General features: G+C 43.7%; 1 protein-coding gene across 1 annotated transcript in view; it reads right to left on the reverse strand.

Moving 5' to 3' along the window:
• LOC143766490 (uncharacterized) overlaps positions 1-18,412 on the reverse strand; it is a 491,244-nt gene that overhangs the window by 161,815 nt on the left and 311,017 nt on the right. The window contains exons 2-3 of the mRNA XM_077254207.1: positions 9,109-9,258; positions 8,802-8,981 (exon numbers count right to left, since the gene is read on the reverse strand). Coding sequence (XP_077110322.1) covers positions 8,802-8,981; positions 9,109-9,186 — 258 coding nt within the window. The 5' untranslated portion in view covers positions 9,187-9,258. The remainder of the gene's footprint in view (positions 1-8,801; positions 8,982-9,108; positions 9,259-18,412) is intronic.

Below are 18,412 nucleotides of genomic sequence, written 5' to 3' on the forward strand. Positions count from 1 at the left end.
AACCTGGATCTAAGCAGCAAGTTTTTTCTTGTGTGCATTTGCTTGGGAGCAACACCAAAACCGTGAAAGAGAGAAAAACACAGCATAGGTGTTTTTGGCAACACCTTATTATAGAACTCCGGGAAAGCCGTGGAGCATATCACACGCTGTATGGCGAGCTTAATGCCAACCTGGACAAATTCCCGGAATATATCAGGATTTCGCAAGACTCTTTTTTGGAGTTGCTTGCTCGTGTTCAAGGAGTCATCCGGAGACAGGACACCCAGCTCCGTAGAGCGATTCCAGCAGAGGAACATCTCCTGGTTACCTTAAGGTACGTAATAATTCTAAACAAATGCCAGTCACAATTATTGTTGGTCTGACATGTATTCTTTGTATTTTCCTTTATGTCTTTAGCAAAATAACACCATAAATAGAATTGAATGTAATTATTTTTTCTTTATTTTATTACAGATTTCTGGCAACCGGAGAGAGCTTGTCATTGCTCCACTTCCAGTACCGGCTTGGTATTTCCACCCTGTCCGGAATAGTTTTGGACACCTGTTGGGCTTTGTGGAACGTTCTCCGTGAAGAATTTATACCCATATCCACCGAGGACATGTGGATGGGAATTGCTGATAAATTCTGGACTGTGAGTGATTTCCCCAACTGTTTGGGTGCGGTGGATGGAAAGCACATCTGGATTATTAAACCAGCCAGAACGGGACACATCTGGCAGGACAATATGTTGTAAAATGTCCTGTTGGCTTTGGGTCTGTACCAGTTAGGTTTTAAATGTTACTAGTGTTTGTTGTTTTCTCTTCAGCCTGCGACACAAAGTCAGAGTAAACAGAAAGAAGAGATCATGGAGAAAATACAAGTATTATTTTTTTGGGCCACCTCGTATCTCTATACCAAACAAACACACAAAAAATAAAGTGTGCGGCGCATTTTTTTATTTGGTGCACAGTGTGTGTTGCCGGCGGCGAAATACACAATTAACCAAACCTTATTGGGGGCAAAAAAACATGATTATTTATTTTAACAAAACCAAAAAAAAAATAATAATAATTAGCTGCGCCTGCTTGGGGTTGATTGACGGAAATGGGTGGTGTGGAGCTGTGAGGGCTGGCTAACTGGACGACGCACGGGTGGCTGGAGAAGGTGCAAAAAAATGACTGGGGTCTGGAAATTCGGGGATTGGGCTAGACACATGAGAGGGCAGAGACACACTGGAAGGGTGAGACAAACCAGACATTACAGACACATTGCGAGGTGAGGGGGGAGGGATAGCTATCTTCTTTAGTTTTTTTTGCCTTTCCCTTTCTGGGATCGGTGCTGCAGTCCGGGGAGCTTTGTTGGGCTCATTGGTATCGGCCTGGCCGTGGTGGCCGACCTGTCAGGGTCCGTGTGCCATTGCAGCGGCATTGTTGTGGTGGCGGGGAACGCCAGGCCAGGGTCCAGCAGCGGCATTGTTGTGGTGGCGGAGAACGCCAGACCAGGGTCCGGCAGCGGCATTGTTGTGGTGGCGGGTAACGACAGGCCAGGGTCCAGCAGCGGCATTGTTGTGGTGGCGGGGAAGGCCAGGCCAGGGTCCGGCAGCTGCTGCATGGTAGTGGCCCTGCGGAAGGCCATGCCAGGGTCCTGCGGCTGCCGCATGGTGGTGGCAGTGGAGGAGGTTCAAGCAGGAGCAGCAGTTGTCATGGTGGTGGCGGTGGGCTGTCCAACAGCACTCGGCATGGTGGTGGTGCTATAGTGGTGTCCGGCAATGCTTGGAATGGAGGTGGCCGTGCAGTGGTATGCAGCAGAGGTCGGCATTGAGGTAAAGCGTGACAGTGTGGGCACAGGTGGAAATGCCCCCACTGTCTGCTGAAAATACCGACTCTGCTGCATAGCCTGCACATAAGCAGCATTGCAGGCCTGCATAACACTAATCTGGAGATCGCGAGTAAGGTGTTCCGACATGCCCTGTTCAATTTGATTAAAAAAAAAAATGATGTGCTGGCCTCTGGAGGTCGGCTTTCACTTGGGCAAGGGCTGTGGTAACCTCCTGGATACGTGTACTCATACGGCTAATGGCAGTATCCAGTCGGTCACTGAATTGTTGAGTCTCTCGTGAAAAACCGAGCTCAAGTGCAAAAGCTCGGGCATGAGTGACCTGTCCGCGGCCCTCTGCTGCTGCCGGGAGGAGCCACCCAAAAAAATGGTCAGAGGCAGAGGACTGGGAAAGGGGATCACCTGACGGACCAGCTTCCTGGTCTCCAGTTAGTGTGGCAGGCCCACTTGCTGCAGAGCTGGAGGATGGATGGGACGGGTCCATGGCTGTCTGAAGGACCGCTCCAGAACCTGGGCCAACAGTGCTGCTCCATGTGCTGTGAAAAAATAAGAAAACATATTAATACCAAATACTTACAAAACACCAACTCATGTGTAATATAAACATACAAATTAAGGCTGAGGTCACACTAGCAGTATTTGGTCCGAGTTTTACATCAGATTTTGGAAGCCAAAACCAGGAGCACAACAGTCCGAGGAAAAGTATAATCGAAACAGATGCATTTATCACCCACTCCTGGTTTTGGATTCCAAATACTGATGTAAAATAGTGACCAAAAAATGCTAGTGTGACGGCAGACTAATGCAATACAAAACATCTTTTTTTTTTTTTTTTCACCAAAAAATATACTTACGTTCTCTGGGCAAGACCGGTCTCAAAAATGCAAGAATGCGGTGGTATTTGTATTTTCTGATCCTTGATCCAGAACCACTAGGAAGCCGGCTCTCTTGATGCAGGTCCTTGTTGAAGCAGTCCTTCATCGAACGCCAACGTGTTTTGACTCTGCCCACTGTTGAAAAAACAAAACATAATGGTTAGACAATGGTCTTTTGACCGTGCTCAAACAAGTGTGTGATGAGAGAAACTCTCAGGAGTTTCTCTCATCACACACAGTTGTATGAGCAATGCAAGGTCTCTGCTGCTTCACACTGCATTGCAATACTTACCATATGCAGTTCGGACCCGAGTCGGGGCGTTGTCCCAGCCATCCCACATCGCTATGGCCACCTCATTCCATAGCCGCCGGATCGTCCCCACAACGGGACTCGCTCATGGACCAGGGAGATGAAGTGGTCATTTTCTATGAGGTCCTCATCCCGTTCTGGAACATAAAAATAAAAAGGACATTAATGTTGGGAGACATTAATATAAGTAAGAAAGAAAACAGAAGCAGAGAAATGGCATGAATATTGAAAGTCAAAAAAAAAAAAAAAGGAGTGCAGAAGAAAAATGTAAAGAAAGAGAAAAAGTAAAGAAATGAAGATTCAAGAATTGTAAAGTGAGGATACAATAAACAGCCAGCCACATATACGTACACGCTGCCGCTGTGCCACCCGACCGTGACACCGCTCAGCCTCTGCCGCAATGGAAGAAGTGCTCTAAAAAAACAAACAAAAACATTGTCATACGTGTTGATGTGACAGTGAATACTTACCAATCTGAGGAGGTGAGTACTCACTTCGCTGACATTTTCCGCTTGTGCAGGCCCAGGCGTTTGATCTTCATCAGAAGAAGATGACATTCTGATGCATGCAGAAAGAAAGAAATGGCAGAAATTAGGATATGTAGAGACAGAAAATAGAAAATATAGGCATTAGCTAGGATATACTCACATTGTTCAGTGTCTTGTTTTCCTCCAAGGTTGTAGCCGGCGTCTCGTCTGGTTCTCTGTCTGCTGAGTAGTGACCTGCAAATGTCCACTCCCTCCATTTATCACCTTTGTATGTGGGGGGTGGCTAATCAGTGTCTAGACATGTTTTCCTGGAAAACAACGCATGCGTTCACAAACGCAAGCAAACGCATGTGCTTGTGAACGCATGCGTTCACATAGACAGCAATATGGTTTTTTTGGCGCATTCCTTCCGCAATCAACCGCATACGTTTTTAGGCAGCAAATTGACGCCTCTAAAATTACTACATGTAGCATTTACCGCGCCAATCCGCAGACGACGAAACGACGCATGCGTCGTCAAAAAGCAACCGATCGCAGGCACATGCGTCCCTAATGTTAAATATAGGAATACACAACGCATGTGGATATTTGCGGAAGAAACGCTGCGGACACAACCGCAAATGTGAAACCGGCCTAAGACAATGACAGCTCACAGTCTAATAGAAAACCTCATAGGATAAACCAGTAGAGTGTGGGGTTCAACCGTTTGTCCATTCTGCCTCCGAAATATAGAGTAAAAAGTCACCAAACAATGTTATGTTGAGGAAAATTACACCAATAAACCTTCTACTCATCTCCCAAAAAAACAAGTCCCCACTCAGGTCCATTATCTGTCAGTGAAAAACAGGTTTCTACATTACAAGTGGCTCAAAGGCTCTTGAAAAGCACCATCGCTTCCATACACCAATCCAGCAATATCCACTCTCCCAAAGTCAAATTTTCCCCTCGCTTCTGAACCTTGCAGTGTGCCCAAACCACATTTAGCATTCATATATAAAGCACGTGTAAAGCGCCATGGAATAAATGGCGCTATAAAAATGAATAATGATAATAAATAATGTATTTGGCATTACTATAGTGATGAGAACCCACTTAATTTACAATGTGTGTGTCTCCTGGACCACAATCTGGGCACTGTGTGTTGGGTAATAAAATGGCATATTTGCAATTTTCACTCTCCAACATCCACTGCGTGCTAATTTCTGGAAAATGGCTCTGGGGTCAACATAGTCACTACTACAATACATTAATCCCCTGAGGGTTATAATTTCCAAAATAAAGTCAATTTATAGGGATTTCTACTGCTCTCGTTTTCTGCCATTTTCTCATATTAGGGCTTCTGCATATGGTATGTCCTATCTCCTCTGGGATCTGCTCCTGTGATGTTTGGTTCTGTTACCAGGCATGACCTTATTCATTCTACAGGCGGCACTGGTAAATGGAGGACACATCGAAACCAGAAGCTCTGGGCGACGCAGGCTCTGCCCTGCCACTGAGATTAGGGTGCCTGAGAGTTGTAGTACCATCCAGTCTGGCAGTATGGATGTGTGTTCTCCAGCTCCCTGCTCCAGCCAGTAGGAAAGCACCACACCCTCCTAAAGCTGGAAGCATATTGCTGGGAGCTGTCAGATACAGCCTTCTCCTCTGGTTAATTCCTCTGTGCTCCTCTCCCGGCTTGTTTATTTGTTTCCTGTTGTGACCTCGGCTCGCTTACTGACTACTCTTGTGTCTTCTGATTTTGTATTTTCTCTGCTCTCCTGGTACTGACCCGGTTACCTGACTATTCTTGCTACATCTCGCATCACATAACAGAAGGTAACACCATGGCCAAGGCCTAGGGCTCTCTGTCTAAGATCAGACCCAAGAAGAAGGGTTAAAGTAAGTGAACAAGGCAATCCCTGGGATCTGTAAAATGGAACATTAGCTAATAGCTAATTCTGCCGACCTTAGAGCGTTTCTTTTAACCCCTTCTTTTTTGTATTTTCATAGTTGTTGCTATATTCTTTTGCACCATGTATTCTCTAATAAAATTTATACCTTTTATATACATTTTGGACTGCTTCTTATCGTGAGGTGTTCAGCCTCTGTTTTTGTATATCTGTAAAATGGAGTAGATAGCGCCAAGTCTGTTCATGGTGGCCATCTTTTGAGCTGCCAGGTGACCACGAACAGTGCCCCCAATGCATTGCATCTGCAAACTATTTCTGCAAGATCTGCAGTCAAATAGCTAAATAGCTTCTTAACCCTGCCATGTGCCCAGACAGTAGTGTACAATTGTATATAGGGTACTGTCAGATTCAAGAGAAGTTGGAAAATAATTTGTAAGGTCCATTTGTTTCCTACTATCCTTTGTGAAGAATTCCAAAGTTATCACTACAAAGTGACACACATGAGGTTCGAAAAATCGGGTACTGATTAGGAACAAAAAAGGACTGCGGGAATTGGTTAAGTCAAAGGATTTGAGCAGTAACTACTGTAGTCAAAAACTGACCTAAGATAATAACACATCTACTTAAATGATCAAACTCAACAGTCTTCATCTACTATATAGTTGTCTAAGGGTCACTTCCGTCTGTCTGTCCAGGAAATCCCGCGTCGCTGAGTGGTCGCGGCCGCCAGGCCACGACCAATCAGCGATGGGCACAGTCCGGCCGAGAATTAGTCCCTCGCTACTCCCCAGCCGTCAGTGCCGGCTCCATACTCCCGTCCAGTCAGCGCTCACACAGGGTTAATGGCAGCGTTACACCGCGTTATGCTGCGGTGTAACGCACTCCGTTAACGCTGCTATTAACCCTGTGTGACCAACTTTTTACTATTGATGCTGCCTATGCAGCATCAATAGCAAAAAAAATCTAATGTTAAAAATAATTAAAAAAATAAAAAATCATTATATACTCACATTCCGGCGCCTTTCCCGCTCCTCGGGATGCTCCGGTGACCGGTCCATGCATTGCGGTCTGCGATGACCGCTACGTCATCATCTCGTGAGACCGCAATGCACTCTTGGGACCGGAGCGTCGCAAGGAGCATCGGTAAAGGCCTCGCCTGGATCCGGGGGCCAACGGAAGGTGAGTATATAACTATTTTTTATTTTAATTCTTTTTTTTTTTTTTAACAGGGATATAGTGCCCATATTGCTATATACTGCGTGGGCTGTGTTATATACTACATCTCTGTGCTATATACTATATGGGCTGTGCTCTATACTACGTGGCCTGTTTTATGTACTGCGTGGGCAGTGTTATATACTACGTCTCTATGCTATATACTACGTGGCTGTGCTATATACTACGTGGGCTGTGTTATATACTATATTATATACTAATATACTATGTTGGCTTTGTTATACGCTACTTGGCTGTGCTATATTTCTCTGCTGTATCTGTGCATCATGAATTGTGGTATGTGTTAAAGAGGGGGCTCCACTTAGACTTCTTTCACCCGGGGCCCTCAAAAACCTGGAGCCTGCCCTGGCTTCACTGATCGGATTCAGCCAACCGGCCGTGACCAGTGTATAAATTGCATTATTCTGAAAAGTTCATAAATAAACTACATACGTATTCTAGAATACCCAATGTGGGCCACCATCTAGTCAGTAATAAATGATTAACTAGTGGTGAAACCTCTCTGGGGCAATTAGAGTATGGGGCTCAGTGGCTCTTTCAAGCTACATTATTATCAGGACCAATGGTAGATGTCACATCAGTTTCAAGAAGAAATACTAGACCTTCAAACACTTTTTTTTATAACAGTTTAGAGCTGATGTGTCAAAGTTTGGATGGAGGAGAATGTTGAGGTCTAGAGGCAAAATGGTCAACACCCGATTGTGATACAACCGGGCTATACAACCGATAAAGCAGCCATAGCCGGTGACTGAGAAGAATCTGTGACTTCTCTGCATTTAGTGGATACTACTTACCTGGGTAGTCGTATGTTGGAATCTCCTCTTTACACCACTCATCACTCCTCACATATGTCTCTGTAGTATTAATATGGGTCAGATCTTCACCCTGAAACAAATATTGTAAAAGTCACAGACAGATGAATAGAAAAGATAGTCACATCTATGATCAGCTCTAATGCTGCCATCAGTTCTGCCATCAGAGCATTACAGTCCTTACTGGCGAATAGGGCCTGGCGAGCAGCGGGCCCACAGCAGGCCGCCTCTCCTCTACGGGCCCCAGTGGCTCAACTGATCATGCATTGTCAGATGCACGGCAAGTTAAAATCTGATGCCTTGCGGGAGATCACAAGCTGGCAGCTGATGTCAGAGGGCACATTGCCGGCGTATAATGACACTCACATATGATGGTACACACCTCAGATGTATTAGGTGGAGGACACCGCTGGACCTCACAAGGGCAGGATAAACTTTTTTTTATGTAAATCTGCAGTATGACGCTGCATTATACTACTATGGGGGTGCATTATACTATTATGGGGCTGCATTATACTATGAAGTGCATCATACCACTATGGGAGGACATTATACTATGAGGTGCATTATACTACTACGGAGGTGCATTGTACTACTATGGGGGTGCATTATACCACTATGGGGGTGCATTATACTATGAGGTGCATTTTACTCCTAAGGGGATGCATTATTTAACTATATATGACTATGGGATGCATTATACAGATACAGATGCAGAGTTTTTCTATGAGTGGGCAGTGGTAGGTTCGAAAGTTGGAGACGGAGCTGGGGGGGGGGGTGTATTCTGGGCAGAGTCCCAAGTGGACCAGAAATTTTGCCAGTCTGGGACACCAAAATTCCTGGTAGCAGCCCTGCCTGCCATCTGCACCATTCTCATTACACAAGTATAAAACATATAATACTGGTGAATAAAACAAGACTGAGCACAAGACCTTCACAGCCGTCTACACATCATAGGGGAGATCTCATGACACCTTCTCTCCATCTACCTGATGATCCTGAGGAACATTGGGATCTTCTTGTTTACAGTCCTGTGGAAGAAGAGGATTGGGACATCTCTCTGGTGTGGTCCTCCTACTGGATAGAACTGGAGGAAACACATACAGAGACTGAATTCATTCTTTACAATCAGATAATTATAGGCCGTATGTATTTAGTCCTGTCTATTACCTGGTGATGTGAGGGGCTGGGGAACCTCCATCATGACTTCCTTGTACACATCTTTGTGTCCTGCTAAATACTCCCACTCCTCCATGGAGAAATAGACGGCGACATCCTGACACCTTATAGGAACCTGACACATACAATGATACCGTCATCCCCCGAAACCTTCACAGTGTTACTGTATAATGTCCCAGCATTCCCAGCAGTGTCACCTCTCCAGTCAGCAGCTCAATCATCTTGTAGGTGAGTTCTAGGATCTTCTGGTCATTGATGTCCTCATGTATCAGGGGGTGAGGTGGAGGCCCCGTGATTGGGCTCAGGGGTCTTCCCCATTCCTCAGACATAGGGTCCTGACAGCGGTCACTAGAGGTAGTTTTCACTAGTATGTAATCCTGGTAATGGAGAGACAATAATAAATCTCACTACAGACATTTCCAGAGTCCTCACCTCTCCAGTTCTGTCCATCTGTTATTCCCATAGATAAGAATGATGTAATGTGACGTCATCAGAATCTCTCACCTCTCCAGTAAGGCGGAAGAGGATCTCTAGGGTGAGGTGTAATATCCTCTCCGTCATCTTGTCTCTGGCCATATCCATCTTTGATGGGTAAATCAGGAAAATGCTCTTATATAGAAGATCTTCACTGAGAGGATCCGATATTGTAGAGACCTGAATGAGAAGATGAGCCAATGTAACATCATAAAAATCCCGTGTAATAATACAATTACTGGAGATAAGGGAAGCATAAGAGATTGATTATTTTACAGTATTTTGTTTTCTTCTTTACATCTACTAATAAAACCAATATACACGGCTCAAAAAAAAAATAAAGGGAATACTAAAATACCACATCCTAGATATCACTGAATGAAATTTCAGTTGCAATTTTTTATTCATTGCATAGTGGAATGTGTTGAGAACAATAAAACATAATTATCAATGTAAATCAAAATGAATATCCCATGGAGGTCTGGATTTGGAATGAAACTCAAAATCAAAGTGGAAAATCAAATTACAGGCTGATCCAACTTCAGTGGAAATGCCTCAAGACAAGGAAATGATGTTCAGGTGTGTGTGTGTGTGTGTGTGTGTGTGTGTGTGTGTGTGTGTGTGTGTGTGTGTGTGTGTTGCCTCCTTGTGCCTGTATGACCTCCCTACAAGCCTGGGCATACTTCTGATGAGGCGGCGAATGGTCTCCTGAGGGATCTCCTCCCAGACCTGGACTAAAGCATCCGCCAACTGCTGAACAGTCTGTTGTGCAACGTGACGTTGATGGATCATGCGAGACATGATATCCCAGATGTGTTCAATGGGATTCAGGTCTAGGGAACGGGCAGGCCAATCCATAGCTTCAATGCCTTCATCTTGCAGGAACTGCTGACACACTCCAGCCACATGAGGTCTGGCATTGTCCTGCATTAGGAGGAACCCAGGGCCAACTGCACCAGCATATGGTTTCACAAGGGGTCTGAGGATCTCATCTCGGTACCTAATGGCAGTCAGGCTACTTCTGGCGAGCACATGGAGGGCTATGTGGCCCTCCAAAGAAATGCCACCCCACACCATTACTGACCCCCTGCCAAACTGGTCATGCTGAAGGATGTTGCAGGCAGCAGATCGCTCTCTACGGCGTCTCTAGACTCCGTCACACGTGCTCAGTGTGAACCTGCTTTCATCTGTGAAGAGCACAGGGCGCAAGTGCCGAATTTGCCAATCCTGGTCTTCTGTGGCAAACGCCAATCGTCCTGCACGGTGTTGGGCTGTGAGCACAACCCATGAGGAAATCACAGCTAGAATAAGATTGTTCCTGTACAGAAAAATTGAACAAAGAAATTCACTGTGTAAAAACTGTACTCAAAAAATTACCTTTAATTACGTCTTAACGCAGTAAGGTGATAATGAGGACCACTGCCACCATTTAAAAGATACCAGGAGGTGCCTGTACCCATCACTAATCTGAACTGTTCCTACCTACCAGCGGAGGTTTGCACCCTACACCTGCGCAATAGAGCCCCCGATCACTGTCGACTGTCCCTCCTACCCCTATCCAGCCCTGTGGGATGGGGAAAGGAATAGGAGGAGAGATATTGAAATGAGAGTTTCTTTGGACAGTATACCACAATTATAGTGATTGAAGAAATGGCTAAGACCGGCACAATAGCAACATGGATCAACATGCACCGTATCATGTAGCACACTATGAAGGGGTATCGTTTCCTTATGTGTCTGAACTCCAAACCCTGCTATTGTCCCGGTCATAGCAATTTCTTCAGCAGCTAAGTAGTCTCTTTATACTATGTATACTTTATTCACTCCTGATGAACCTTGAAAGGGGAAATGAGTGTGTTTCAGAGCTCTTTAGATTTGTTTTTTTTTGTTTTTTTTTTTGTTTTATAAGTTCTTGATTTGATGACATGTACCTGTTCTTTAACATGCAGCTGAGCCTTATCTGGTTTTGAATATTTTTGGGCTTATTGCTTAAGCCCTTTCTGCCATCGGACGTACTATCCCGACCATGTGACCTGGGACTTAATTCCCATGGACGGGATAGTACGTTATACCAGATCAGACGCGCTCAGAGGGGGAGGGCGGCCGATCGCAGCCGGGTGTCAGCTGATTATCACAGCTGACATCCGGCACTGTGACCGCTCCTGGCACTTTAACCCCCGAAACACTGCGATCAAACATGATTGCAGCGTTCCGGTGGCATATTGAAGCATCGCGCAGGGAGGGGGCTCCCTGCGTGCTTCCCCGAGACCCTCGGAACAACGCGATGTGATCGCATTTTTCCAAGGGTCTCCTTCGTTCTCCTCCCTGCAGACCCCAGATCCAAGATGGCCGCGGGGGTCCTTCCAGGTCCTGCAGGGAGGTTGGCTTGCGAGCAAAATGTCAGATCAGTGATCTGATAATATATAGTGATGTCCCCTCCTGGGACAAAGTAAAAATATAAAGAAAAAAAAAAAAAATTATATATATATATATTTCCAATAAATACATTCCTTTATGTAAATAAAAGTACACATATCTAGTATCGCCGACTGTAACGACCCAACCTATAAAACTGTCCCACTAGTTAGTTAACCTCTTCAGTGAACACCGTAAAAAAAAAAAAAAAAAAAAAAGAGGCACAACACTGCTTTATCATCATACCGCCGAACAAAAAGTGGAATAACACGCGATCAAAGACAGATATAAATAAACATAGTACCGCTATAAAACGTCATCTTGTCTCGCAAACAAAAAACGAGCCGCCATACAGTGTCATTAACAAAAATAAAAAAGTTATAGTCATCAGAATAAAGTGATGCAAAAATTATTTTTTATATGAAAGTTTTTATTGTATAAAAGCGCCAAAACATAAAAAAAATTATATAAATGAGGTATCGCTGTAATCGTACTGACCTGAAGAATAAAACTGCTTTATCAATTTTTCCAAACGCGGAACGGTATAAACACCCCCCCAAAAACGGAATTCATGAATTGCTGGTTTTTGTTCATGTTGCCTCACAATAAATCGGAATAAAAAGCGATCAAAAAATGTCACATGCCCAAAAGTGTTACCAATAAAAATATCAATTCGTCCAGCAAAAAAAAAGACCTCACGTGACTCGGTGGACCAAGATTTGGAAAGATTATAGCTTCCAAAATGTTGTGACGTAAAAACTATTTTTTAGTGTGTGACAGCTGCCAAATATAAAAACCCGCTATAAATAGTAAATCAAACCCCCCTTTATCACCACCTTAGTTAGGGAAAAATAATAAAATAAAAAAGTATTAATTTTCCCATTAGGGTTAGGGCTAAAGTAAGGGTTGGGGCTAAAGTTAGGGTTGGGATTACATTTACGGTTGGGATTAGGGTTAGGGGTGTGTCAGGGTTAGGTGTGCTTAGGATTATGGTTGAGATTAGGATTAGGGGTATGTTGGAGTTAGGGGTGTGGTTAGAGTTGGGATTAGGGTTAGGGGTGTGTTGGGGTTAGGGTTGGGATTAGGGGTGTGTCCTGGTTAGGGTTGGAGTTAGAATTGGGAGGTTTCCTCTGTTTAGACACATCAGGGGCTCTCCAAACGCAACATGGCATCCGATCTCAATTCCTGCCAATTCTGCATTGAAAAAGTAAAACAATGCTCCTTCCCTTCCGAGCTCTCTTGTATGCCCAAACAGGGGGTTATCCCAACATACAGGGTAGCAGCCTATTCAGGACAAATTTGACAACAAATATTGGGATCCAATTTCTCTTGTTACCCTTAGGAAAATAAAAATTTGGGGGCTAAAAATCATTTTTGTGGGAAAAAAAGATTTCTTATTTTCACGGCTCCGCATTATAAACTGTAGTGAAAAACTTGGTGGTTCAAAGTTCTCAAAACACATCTAGATAAGTTCCTTTGGGGGTCTAGTTTCCAATATGGGGTCACTTGTGGGGGGTTTCTACTGTTTAGGTAGATCAGGGGCTCTGCAAACGCAACATGACACCCGCAGACCATGCCATCAAAGTCTGCATTCCAAACGATGCTCCTTCCCTTCCGAGCTCTGCCATGCGCCCAACAGTAGTTTACCCCCACACATGGGGTATCAGCGTACTCAGGACAAATTGCGCAACAACTTTTGGGGTCCAATTTCTGCTGTTACCCTTGGTAAAATAAAACAAATTGGATCTGAAGTAAATTTTTTGTGAAAAAAGTGAAATGTTCATTTTATTTTTTTAAACATTCCAAAAATTTCTGTGAAACACCTGAAGGGTTAATAAACTTCTTGAATGTGGTTTTGAGCATCTTGAGGGGTGCAGTTTTTTAGAATGGTGTCACACTTGGGTATTTTCTATTATATAGACCCCTCAAAGTGACTTCAATTGTAATGTGGTCCCTAAAAAAAAAATGGTGTTGTAAAAATGAGAAATTGCTGGTCAACTTTTAACCCTTATAACTCCCTAACAAAAAAAATTTTGGTTACAGAATTGTGCTGATGTAAAGTAGACATGTGGGAAATGTTACTTATTTTGTGTGAGACATATCTCTGTGATTTAAGGGCATGAAAATTCAAAGTTGGAAAATTGCGAAATTTTCAAAAATTTCCATTTTTTTCCACTATGTCACGAGAAAACGCTGTCAGAATCACCGGGATCCGTTGAAGCATTCCAGAGTAATAACCTCATAAATGAACAGTGGTCAGAATTGTAAAAATTGGCCTGGTCATTAACATGCACACCACCCTTGGGGTTAAGGGGTGAATGCCCTGGGATCGTGCAATATTTATGCAGGCTCTATGATATTTATATATGACATTGGCCATCTGTTTAGTTCCTACTCAGACAGTATAACTATTTGCCCTATAAGAGGAAGTGGAACTATATTGATCATTTATTAGTTTGACCTCACTTGTATGTTAATTTTGGATAGTAAACTGTTGAGTCTAACATATCATTGCCATCATTGTTAGACTTCACCCCCTTCACTGCCCCTCATATGGAAATTTCCTTATGGTCTTAGGGTTAGGAGGGACAGCCGTCTGGAGCGGGGGCACCAACAAAATCGTGAATATCATGTAGGATGCCAACCTCCGCTGGTAGGTAGGAACAGTTCAGTTTAGTGGGTACAGGCGCCTCCTGGTACCTTTTAAATGGTGGTAGTGGTCCTTAATATCACCTTACTGCGTTAAGACGTAATTTTTTTTTAACTACAGTTTTTACACGGTGATTTTTTTTCTCTGAGCACAACCCCCATCTGTTGACATCGGGCACTCAGACCATCCTCATGGAGTCGGTTTATAACCGTTTGTGCAGACACATGCACATTTGTGGCCTGCTGGAGGTCATTTTGCAGGGCTCCTCCTGTTCCTCCTTGCACAAAGGCTGAGCCCCTTCTTCATCTCCTGGTGTACTGGCCTGTCTCCTGGTAGAGCCTCCAGCCTCTGGACACTACGCTGAGAGACACAACAAACTTCTTGCCACAGCTCACATTGATGTGCAATCCTGGATGAGCTGCACTACCTGAGCCACTTATGTGGGTTGTAGAGTCCGTCTCATGCTACCACGAGTGTGAAAGCACAACCAACATTCAAAAGTGACCAAAACATCAGCCAGTTAGCATTGGTCTGTGGTCCCCACCTGTAGAACCACTCCTTTTTTGACTGTGTCTTGATAATTGCCAATAATTTCCAGCTGTTGTCTATTCCATTTGCACAACAGCATGTGAAATTGGTTGTCAAACAGTGTTGCTTCCTAAGTGGACAGTTTGATTTCACAGAAGTTTGATTTACTTGGAGTTATAATCTAAGTGTTCCCTTTATTTTTTTGAGCAGTGTATTTTAGGCCGCAGACAACAAGCAGTTTCTTCCTCGTAGTCGGCAGCTGAATATGATTCTCATAGACTCATCTTCCATAACGCTAATTCTCGTCTCATTTACCGACACTGGAATCGGCATTAGCAATACTGCAGGAGATATTCATTACACGTGACAGGAGAAATAACTACTTCATGATGAGGACGACATCTTCATCTTCTACTGCGGCTCTAGAAACATATTTGTCCAGAGTCCGTCACTGACTCCATCACCACCTGCCGTCTATATGAAGGTTTCCCGTCTTCCCCGCACTGTAATCTTCTATCACATTAGATCTTATGTCGGAGTCACACACAGAAGTTTGAGGCTTTTATAAGTGTCATGCTGCTACAGTGCAGTATAATGCAACCTTCACCAGAGGGAGCTTAAGAGGGAAGTGAGACTGCATACACAGAGAAGCAGCAGCACCAGGAGAGAACCAGTCTAAAGGAACAAAAAAAAAAAATAAAAAAAAAAAAAATAAGAGACAGACATTTTCAAAGGTTCTATACTTACATAGCCAGTGTTGTCCTCACCAGGACAATAGCACCAGGAGAGTCGGCAGCACCAGGAGAGTCGGCAGCACCAGGAGACAAACTATTGAAAAAAATCTATATATAGAATTGTCTAAGGGGTACTTCCGTCTTTCTGTCGGCAACTTCCATCACGGAAATCCCGCGTCGCTGATTGGTCTCGCCAGCTGACTGTCATGGCTGCCGCGACCAGTCAGCGACGGGCACAGTCCGATTAGTCCCTCCCTACTCCCCTGCAGTCAGTGCCCGGCGGCCGCTCCATACTCCCCTCCAGTCACCGCTCACACAGGGTTAATGCCAGCGGTAACGGACCACGTTATGCCGCGGGTAACGCATTACGTGACCGCTGCTATTAACCCTGTGTGTCCCCAACTTTTTACCATTGATGCTGCCTATGCAGCATCAATAGTAAAAAGATCTAATGTTAAAAATAAAAAAACAAAAAAACCTGCTATTCTCACCCTCCGTAGTTCGACAATGTGCTCGCAGAGATGCATCGCGAGACCGTTAAGTCATCTGGGTAATTTCACAATGCATTCTGGGAACGGAAGATGGCGGCGTGCATAGCCAGAGCTTCGCTGGATCCCAGCGGGTGAGTATACAGTATAACTATTTTTTATTTTAATATTTTTTTATAGGGATATGGTGCCCACACTGTTAAATACTACGTGGGCTGTGTTATATACTGCGTGGCTGCTATATACTACATGGGCAGTGTTATATACTGCATGGGCTGTGCTATATACTACATGCCCTGGGTTATATACTGCGTGGCCTGTGCTATATACTACGTCGCCTGTGTGCCTGTGGCTGCTATATGCTGCGTGGGCTGTGTTATATAGCACATGGGCTGTGCTATATTGTTATATACTGTTTGACCACTGATATATACTGCGTGGCCTGTATTAAAGCATCGGCTATTCTACAGTATGTATGTATATATATATATATATATATATATATATATATATATATATATATATATATATATATATATATATATATATATCACAGGCCACGTAGTATTTGTCTGCTATATACTACGGTACTTTGGCTCCTATATACTACGTGGCCTGTGCTATATACTATGTGGCTGCTATATACATACATATTCTAGAATACCCGATGCGTTCGAATCGGGCCACCATCTAGGAGGAGAATATGAGTCTTCATATATTAAAAACAATATTAATTTATTAGTACCAAAAACATGATGAAAAAAAAAATATATAAATAAGCACAATTTTAATAAAATATTAAATTCATATGAATAAGAATTTGATCTTAAAAGGTGACAATATTAAGTGGTCGCCAACCTGGACACATATGATGCAGCACTGAAGATGATGTCTAAATGGTCAGTATATATAGCCACTAAATTTAACCGTAAGGAAATCGTAAGCACATACCCCACATATAGTGGGACAAAGGTAACAGTGTAATTCAAGTCAGGTCATATGGCTAATCTAGACTGAAAAGAGATCACATGTCTCTCACAATACAGCGCTGTTCAGAGAAATGTAAAAAAACATAGAATAAATAAAGAGTTAATTACCCATAATAGTATCTCCGATTCAGTCCAGTCCAGGGGGCGACCACTGACCACGACGCGCGTTTTGCGAGCGTGACTGTCGCTTCCTCAAGGGGGGGGAAATATACACTATCTTCCAAATTATTATGCAACTGACATTTTCCTCTGATTTTCCTAAATGGTCGGTGCAAATGACAGTCAGTCTAATAAAAGTCATTACCAGTTAGAGTATACATCGACTTTTAATGAAGAAACCTCCCAATGATAACAGTATAATCTCCAAAATGAATAAAAACTCACAATGCACTGTTCCAAATTATTAGGCACAGTAGAATTTCTAAACATTTGATATGTTTTAAAGAACTGAAAATGCTCATTTGTGGAATTTGCAGCATTAGGAGGTCACATTCACTAAACAAAAAAGCTATTTAACTCCAAAACATCCTAACAGCCCTAGTTACTTGTTAACATAGGAACCCTTCTTTGATATCACCTTCACAATTCCTGCATCCATTGAGTTTCTGCTTGTATTTCTTTGCATGAAGTCAGAATAGCCTCCCAGAGCTGCTGTTTGGATGTGAACTGCCTCCCACCCTCCTAGATCTTTTGCTCGATGATACTCCAAAGGTTCTCTATCGGGTTGAGGTCAGGGGAAGATGGTGGCCACACCATGAGTTTATTTCCTTTTATGCCCATAGCAGCCAATTACTCAGAGGTATTCATTGTCATGCATGAAGATGATTTTGCTCCTGAAGGCACGTTTCTGCTTTTTATACCATGGAGGAAAGTTGTCAGTCAGAAACTCTATACAGTATACTTTGCAGAGGTCATTTTCACACCTTCAGGAACCTTAAAGGGCCCTACCAGCTGTTTCTCCATGATTCTGGCCCAAAACATGACTCCTCCACCTCCTTGCTGATGTTGCAGCCTTGTTGGGACATGGTGGCCATCCACCAACCATCCACTACTCCATCCATCTGGACCATCCAGGGTTGCTCAACGCTTATCAGTAAACAAGACAGTTTGGAAATTAGTCTTCATGTATGTGTGGGCCCAATGCAACCATTTCTACTTGTGAACACTGTTTAAGGGTGGCCGAATAAGCCGGATTACTCACCGGTAATGCTCTTTTAGTGAGTCCACGACAGCACCCCACTGGAGAGAGGGATCCGCCCCGCAGGAACAGGAAACCTATTGAGAAATAAAAGGGGGGCGGTCCGCCTCTCCTCCTCAGTTTTGATTTCAGAGTACCCGGAGGACCGCCAGTGTTAGGCAAATATATCATTTATTTCATTCTTTAAACTTATTTGCTTATGATTAAAAGGATTTTACTCAATCAGTATTATATTGATCTAGGGAGGGATGTAAGAGGGTGCTGTCGTGGACTCACTAAAAGAGCATTACCGGTGAGTAATCCGGCTTTTTACTCTTCGCCACGACAGCACC

This window comes from Ranitomeya variabilis, chromosome 4 (assembly GCF_051348905.1).
Source record: "Ranitomeya variabilis isolate aRanVar5 chromosome 4, aRanVar5.hap1, whole genome shotgun sequence".
In the NCBI taxonomy this organism is placed as follows: Eukaryota; Metazoa; Chordata; class Amphibia; order Anura; family Dendrobatidae; genus Ranitomeya; species Ranitomeya variabilis.